The sequence below is a fragment of the Apaloderma vittatum genome, unplaced genomic scaffold (genome assembly GCF_000703405.1).
Source record: "Apaloderma vittatum isolate BGI_N311 unplaced genomic scaffold, ASM70340v1 scaffold19423, whole genome shotgun sequence".
Taxonomy (NCBI): Eukaryota; Metazoa; Chordata; class Aves; order Trogoniformes; family Trogonidae; genus Apaloderma; species Apaloderma vittatum.
In genome coordinates this window covers 1-8,279 of record NW_009707717.1, presented here as the reverse complement: position 1 = coordinate 8,279, position 8,279 = coordinate 1, and the positions used below count along the sequence as shown (strand labels likewise).

The window sequence follows — 8,279 nt, the reverse complement described above, 5'->3', positions numbered from 1 at the left end:
CGCCGGGGGCGTTGTGCAACTCTTCCTGGCCACAGCGGCCTCTCTGTCACCAGCACCCTGGTTCACGCCAGCGGAAGCCAGAGCAAATCTGTCCCGTTGCGTGTTGGCGCAGTAGGTACATGCTGCTCCACCTGCAGGCTGGGCAGCTGCTGCTGAGAGCCCTCCTGGGCTTCTGAGAGAGGGACGTGTGCTGCCGACCCGTCGCTGTGCAGCCGACCCAACGATCAGGCTTAGACCAGCCGGAGATGGGAAGTTCAGCGCTTGTCCGCTGGCGTTCACCAGCGTGAGCTCATTTGTGCCAGCCCATAAAATCAGCCGCTTCTCAGGCTCTCGCACAGCAATGAAAGTTGCGCCTGTGCTTTTGTGGGCAGAGTTGAGTTAGCGTTTGAGGGAGAACAGTTACCCCAGGAAACACCGGGACACTGCGCTGCATTGTCAGAGTTTTGTGATTTATTTTTTTAACATTATACAGACAAAATAGTGGCTATTGTGTAGGCACGTGCTGTCTATTAGCAGAGATCAGGAAAGGGAAATAAACCACGCGTTACTGAAGAATAAGATCATGATTGTGGTCAAGTGATGGCAGAAATTTTTTTTTCTCTTTGTCAAGCTGATTTGTAAACATTCTTCAAACAACTGCGCAGACAGCACTGTCACGGCTTCTTGAAAGGGAAGCAGAGACAAGGGAAGATTCCTCCGCACAGATTGTTTTCCAGTGACCTGAGGCCTGTCCAGAAGCGCGTGGCACATGTAGCCACTTGGCAGCGCAGTGTAATCAGGGTGTAATTTATATTTTATCTCCAGTGATGATAGCTCTTAAAACTGTTCTGTGGTGTATTTGCTCTTTGATGCATGCTAAGCTCCTGTTAGCATTAATGGGAGCAGTGTGTGCCAGGGTGGCGGGAGAGTAAGACACCTTCCCCCAGCCTGCAAGTCAAGATTAATTGCGTTTTGCTAATGGTTGTGCTTATCGTTTTGCGTGGGATGGCAGAAGCAATGCACAACTGGAAGTTTTGTCGTTCTTTCTGGTGTGTTTTTTTTCTACTCCTTGTCTTTTCTGTCACCTTTTGGACCATTTTTGACCGTTTGATCCTGAAGAAGAACTGCAGGATGAGGCTGCTATTTCAGAGACCGGGTGTTTGCTCGATGTCTCACCGTGTTTCCAGATCACCGCCTGCTTCCTGCCCTCAAGCAGGGCGACCGCCGTGAGGCAGAGAGAAGCATGTGGCGAGTGTGCTCCGAAGATGTTGAAATGAATCACTTCAACCAGCTCACATTCCAAGTTGGAAACCAAACTTGCCTTTGACTTCCCGTTCTCTGTGGAGCTCGTTTCTCTCCTTGCTTTTCTTTCTGACTGCCCTTCTGCACGGCGCGGAGCCAAGAGATTTGGGATGCAGTGTTTGTCTGATTCGGTGTCCTGACTCCAGTGGTCAGCAGCAGCTGGGGGGTGATTGGAAAGGCCTGAGTATCTGGGGGATTTTTTTTACGGTGTGACTGCTTTGTCTTTGCAGCTGAATAGGACCCAGGGCTGCTGGGTTGGAAGCTGTAGCCACCGGCTCTTGTTGGCTGATTTGGTGTGGCTTGCCGGAGATGGGGTACGTCACATCACAAACATGTATTATAATTATCTCTAATAATGGTGTTTACTCTTTTGAAGCAGTTACTGAGCTGCATTGGAAAATGCACAGGGTGTGTGGCCAGCATTGCGGCTATAAAATTAAAAGAAGCTCGGACTGAAGTTAGATGAAAGTGAACATATTTATCCATGTCAGGCTTTCTACCATTTTGCACGCTCGTATTGATTTTTTCTGACACGGTCTTCTTTTATTGAGTACCATATATTTTTTTAAATCCCTTACCGATAACAGTACCTGCTGAGGGCAATTGTAAAAGGAAACTAAAGTATATTAAACTTGCCTGGAGTCAAAATGTAATCTAACACCTGTAGTCTGCAATTTGTCATCACTTCATAGATACTTTTTCTTTTTTAATAACAGTTTTGGATTTTCCTGAGTTTTGACCTTAGGATACTGTATAATCCAAGAAAAGCAAGGAAACTAAACCACAGTCTTTAACAGCTTTATGGTGTCAAGGTGTGAAATCACCACTGTGAGAAGGAGCCCAAAGAAAATACTTCATTTGGAGCCGTGACTAGCTCTGCAGTGTTTACCCAAAATGAATGTATTTTTGCAAGGCGGGGAAGAGAAAAAAGAGCAGTCTTACAACCACGTTTTTAAGAGGAAAGAAATGAACGCAGGTGCAAATTGTAACTTGTGCTGCACTTTCTTGTACAGACATTCCTAGGAAACTTGTAAAGTGTCTTGGCACAGTGATTGTGTCTAATTAATGCTCTTGCCCCTCCGAGCCCCGGGTGGAGGCTGCCCACGGTGGCTGCTCTCTCCGTCCTCTCCGTGCTCATTTATGTAGGTGAGGAAAGAGAGACAGGGCTAGGGAGTGCGAGGCTGTTTGCTTGAGTAGACAGTCTCCTGCAGATTATTCCTGTAGGATCTGCTAAGAGGGACAGTGCCTCCTTCCAAGTATAAGGTTTCTTTGCAAAGTGGTGGAAGTTACCTCAACCTGATGGCTCGGCACTGCCTGGGAGCTCTCAGCTTGCAGAGGGGAGGTGTTGCAAATTCCAGCTACACATCGTAGTAAACTGCAGGTGAACACCTTGCTGAGGCTTGTCCTCCTCCCTCCCTTTGACCTCCGCTGGGCGTTGGGAAGGGGCCGTTCCAGCAGGCTTGCTTATACGAGTGACGGAGCAAATCCGTTTTTGCGCTGGGTCAAACTGGTGGCAGATGCTGCTGAGTGTCCTGGAAAGGCTGTAAGGGATGAAACAGACGCCTGCTGCTAGATGTACCACACACAGGTACTGAGCCTGCATTTTGTGAGGTGTGCGCGTTCTCTCTGGCTTTTATTTTGGGCTCCTTAAGCAGGCTGAAAACTTGCTCTCCTGGGCATAAAAGTCCTTGGTGGGATACGGTGTTACTGCTGGCTACCAGAGCAATGCAGTTGTGAAGGAAGGCTAAAAGGTGAAACCTCTTCCCACCACGGAGAATATAATCATAGAATCGTTCAGGTTGAAAAAGGCCTTTAAGATCATTGAGTCCAACCCCTAACCCAGCACTGCCAGGTCCACCACTATCCCATGTGCCTGAGCATCACTTCTACACATCTTTTAAATACTTTTGGGGATGGTGCCTCCACCACTTCCCTGGGCAGCCTGTTCCACTGCTTGACAACCCTTTCAGTGAAGAAGTTTTTCCTAATACCTGATTTAAACCTACATAGTAAAGGGCACCTCATCACCCCGAAAAAACCCGTTGGAAGGGAGCTCGCATGGCTAATCCTGTCTGCAAAGAGAAGAGCAGAACCATCGTGTGAAACCGAAGAGTTTGGGTCTCGCACAGCAAAATACAGTCCCTGTTTCTAGTCTGACGGCAACTCAGGCGAGGAAAGGTGGCGGCATTTCATGGAGCAAGTGCTGTCGCGGTGGTTGGTGCCCGAGCACGTGTGGGTACCCCACTCAGCTTCCCGAAGCAACGCACCACTTCCTCGTGTCTAGTTCTAGCTAGAACGTGGGTGGAGATGGAAACAAACATCAGTGGGGCAGTGAATACAGCCAAAATTAAATACAGTGCAGACACAGACTGCAATTCCATGACGTTCATCGAGCAGTTTGGGTTTGCTCACCTCTTTGCTGTGGGAATGAGTCTGTCCCCGTCTGCCGTTTCTCCCGCGGGAGCATCCCGAGATGTGGGGAGCGGATACGTGTAAAACACCGTGGTGATCCCTTCCCCCCAATAATTCTTGGCTTTGGATTTTAGAAAGACCACAAACCCTTAGCCTATTACAAGTAATCCTGATCACTCCCATAATGATACACTACATTATATACTCTCCTAAACTTAATCATTCAATATCTCACTTCCTTCCCTGTAGGCATGTACTATTATATTTTACACATGGCTTCCAGCTGGTTTTCATTGCGGCCTTCAAATCATATTTCAGTACGGTGCGAGTTAAGACCAGTCACTTTATCTTTTGAAGTCAACTTCCATCATATTCCTTTTCTTGTCAGTTTTCTACCAGGGCTGCTCAATTTGTTTGAAAAAAAATAAGTTTGTCTGTGGGGTTAAAAAGTCTACCTGAATGAACCCTCATAAAGCAGCACCTTCCAAAGCTGCTCTGTTCTGAAGCGCCAAGGAGGCAGCCGGGCCTGTGGAGTTCAAAAATGAAATCTCCTGAAGGGATGGAAAGTCCTGTGGGCATGGAAGGAAATCTATAACCTCGCATTTGATTTGAAAGTAGATGGGGAATCAGTGAGGAGGGAGGGAGGGAGGGGAAGGGAAGTCAGCTCCAGATGGTGGTCGCGGAGGAGGAGGAGGAGGAGGAGGCGGCTGTCCCACCTGTGGCCGGGGAGCGATGGGGAAGGGCATGGACCAGCGGCGTGTGAAACTCGTGGAAGTTTTCCCTGCAGATTTAAGAGCGTAATAATGACCCAAAATCCGGTACTGCCAAAAATGGTTAGTTTCCTCTTGGGAGGCTGCGGCATGCAGAGCCCAACGCGAAGCAAGCAGCACGTTATATAAATGTAGTTCAAAGCAAATACTTAACAAAAGGGTAGTTTATATTTCATATTGGATCATGTGCCTCAACAGCTGATCTGGTTCCTGTATAAAAGCATGCTCTTTTGTATTAAATAGCCCATGTTTTCGGAAGGAAATACAAACCTGAACCTGAGGGAAACTGTGCACAATTATCCATCTCTCTGCATATGGGTAGTGCTGTGTCATTGAAAAACGTTGTGTCACTGAAATCCTTTTGTTAATGCCAATGGAAATTGGGAGTGAGCCCTCAGAAGTTAGTGAAATTGTGAGATTTATCTGTTACAAGGGTAACTTTAGGGTTTTTGTATTACTCAGGAAAACAGTAAGTGAAATAAAATACAACCTTTTTTGTAATATTTTACACTGGTAACTCCTGGGTTGTGTGTTCTTTCTCCTGGAAAGGAAGGAGAGGTCACTCCAGAAAAGGAAGGGTTAAGCAAAATGATTCTTTCCCTCCCGCTCTCAACCCTCTCTTTGGTTGATTGCTTTATAGATGCTGTAGGCATCTCTTCATCTCCTTCAAATTAAACATTTTACTGCTGCTGATTCTGTATTGTTGGATTTTTTTCATCATTACATTTGTCTGGAAGCCTTGTAACATTTTTCAGGCTGGATCGTTTCTCACGCTATGTGTCAACTGAAAAGGGGGAAAAAAGCCCGCTTCCAACCCCAACAGGAGTGACCTGAGTAATTCACCCTCTTTCTGGATGTGTTTCTGTCTCTGTCAGCTGCTACTCGAATTCAGCTTCTGACCAGCAGTGCTGCTTGAGGCTCTCGATACAACACTGTCTGTAAATTCCCTGGCAGTTTATTTGTGGTGTTGAATCTGTTGTTTGCTTTTCTTTTTTTTTTGGCTGCCCTTGCAGTGTCAGGGGGCAGGACCAGAGAGCACAACAAAGGAGACAGTGCAGGCAGGGGCTGTGTGACAAACTCATGGGGTGGTGTCAGCAATCCTGGCTCTGCTGCTTTCCGTGCTCCCTGCCAAGGTGGGTACGGATCTGGCTCTCCTCTGTAACCCTTCTGATGGGAAACACCAGTCCTTCTCTTTGAAAGTGATCCACAGCCAAAAGAGAAATCCTCAAAGAGGAGCTGAGGAGTGATGCCGCTCACTGGGGCACGACGCTTTTTTATTACAACAGGGGAGATAAAACATAAACTAGAATATCTGTAATTTCCATCTGAGTTCCTCCATTCCCCCAGTTCCTTGGTTAGCCCCGCGGCTGTGACACCCGGACTCTTTACTTGCTCAAGAGGAAAATGGGTCCATTGGCCCCGAGAGGCATTGGCCGGGAGCGTGGCAAGCCCTGCCTGTCCCCTGCGGGGACGCGCTGCCCGGCTGGTTCCCGCAGCATCTCCTGCCTCTCAGCTCCTCGGCCAGTGGCCAGGTACTTGGACTTGCCTTTCAGAAACAGTGACTGGAGGTCGCTGGTGTCGTAAATTACTGAGGCAGCAATTCCTTGATGAAGGAAGTGACTAAAGGGCTCTTCAGCATGGCGCTTTTTTATTTATTTGCGTAACAGGCTGATATTCTGCGGTGGACTTCCCTCTTGCAGTAATGACTTGACTAATGTAGCGTTTTACTCGGAGGCTCAGTACACGAGTAAAATTCACTGAAAGTTCTCAGCGTATTTCCATCATTTATCCTTACTCTGTTTCCCTTTAGAGAGCTTTAACGTAGGGTTGATTTTCTGGACGTTTTGCAGCAAAGATGATTGTTTCCTGGGTGAAGAGCCAGCATTCCCTCTTATTTGTGCAAGAAAATATTTATCCGTATTGATTTTGTTAGCTCTGTAGTGTTGAGTTCTAATAATTATTTCCCAGCATCTGAAGAAACCTCTGGGCAAACACAGCCTTCAGTCCTGCAGGGGATTTTTGCCGGTAATCTCTCTTGCCTAGATTTGGTTTTAAAGAAAGCATATGGAGCTCCTCTGTATTTCTAACAATTCAGAGCAGGTATTTTTCCCCTGCAATAAGGACTGCACAAGGCCCTTTCTTTGTCATTTTAAGTGGCTGTTAGGAAGATTAAGAGCTACATGTGCTTTCTTTAAACTTGCCGAAAAGTTTTTGCCAGTGCAAATCTGTTACAAGACTGAAAAGCGTGTTTGCCCAGAGTGTTTCTCAGAATGGAGGGCTGTAATTATTTGAACTCGGAACTCCTCAACTAGTGAAATTAATACAGATGTAATACGGAGAAATCTGTTCAAGAGACACATTAAAGCCAGCGCTGCGAAGCGGCTGAACTGGCTGCGATGTCACTCTTCATAGAAGGGAACTCTTAAGAAATCTCTGCATTTTTATTATTAAATTTCTTCTTCCATAAAGCAGCTGTGATGGATCTTAGTGCTAAATCATTATTCATGATGAAGTAGCACCTGGAAGTCCCATGTGTGAGTAGGTCTTTGTGGTACATGGCATCTTGCAGAGACAGCAAGAGTCTCTAGCCTGAAGGGGTCAGAGGAACCAAGGAGCCGGGGAGGAGAGGAGCGAAGCGGGAGCATGACCTGTGCGAGGCGGGACAACCGACCAGTCGTCGTGACCACGAGACTGCAATACCTTTTGACTCAGTCTTTATTTCAGCTGCTTTGCTATTTTGCATTTCTTTTTATTACTTGCGCTTTGCATTTCTGACTCGTTTTGTGGGTTTATGTTTATTTTATGTCGTTTGCCTTTGATAGCACTTTCTCCTCTCGGTCTGTAGTTCCTGGTGCAGCTGAGAAAGGTAGTGGAAAACAGATGTTAGTGAGTAAGTACCGGCACAAAGCGGACCCTGAGTGAAGCCCTCCTGTACAGGTGCCCTTGTCTCAAGTGCCAAGGGGGTCCGCATGCCCATGAAGCCTGTGTCTGTTTGATCTTGTAGGTGCTGCACCGACAGCAGTCCCAGCCTGCCCCGAGGAGAGAGGCGCCTCCCCCCCCCCCCGCCGAGGACAGTTGTGCCAAAAAGCCGAGATCCCGTACCAAGATCTCCTTGGAAGCTCTAGGTATCCTGCAAAGCTTTATCCACGACGTGGGTCTCTACCCTGATCAGGAAGCCATCCACACCCTCTCTGCTCAGCTGGATCTCCCCAAACACACCATCATCAAGTTCTTCCAGAACCAGCGGTACCACGTAAAGCATCACGGGAAGCTAAAAGAGCATTTGGGAACGGTGGTTGACGTGGCAGAGTACAAGGATGAGGAGCTGCTGACGGAGTCGGAGGAGAACGACAGCGAGGAGGGCTCCGAGGAAATGTACAAAGTGGAGCCCGAGGAGGAGAACCCCGACAAAAGCAAGGCGGCTCCCGCGGACATTGACCAGAGATAATGTGAGAGAGGGGTGCAGAAAGCAATACGTCGATCCAAGGATTTTCTGGTTTTATTTTTAGGTTTTTTGCTCTTTCTACTTTTTGTTTGTTTCTGTTGCGCATGGTCCATGTGCAAACCGAATGAATTCAGCATTGCCCGATCAGACATCGCCTTGACACAGACGCTCAAGTGTTACACTTCCTACATTGGACTGAAGTAATCGTTGTAGTCACGTAGGATTATGCCTTCATTAATCTTGCACTTATGAAAGGGACATCTAGCAAGTAAATGGGAAGAAAAAGTCCTGTGAAATCAATGAAGGAAAATTTACAACTTTGTGTGTGTGTATATATATATTTACATAATATATATATATATATATATTAA

At 47.0% G+C, this 8,279-nt stretch overlaps 1 protein-coding gene across 1 annotated transcript in view; it reads left to right on the top strand.

The window, feature by feature from the left end:
* SATB2 (SATB homeobox 2) overlaps window positions 1-7,911 on the top strand; it is a 98,398-nt gene extending 90,487 nt beyond the window's left edge. The window contains exon 9 of the mRNA XM_009866319.1: window positions 7,468-7,911. Coding sequence (XP_009864621.1) covers window positions 7,468-7,911 — 444 coding nt within the window. The remainder of the gene's footprint in view (window positions 1-7,467) is intronic.
* The last annotated feature ends 368 nt before the right edge of the window (window positions 7,912-8,279 follow it).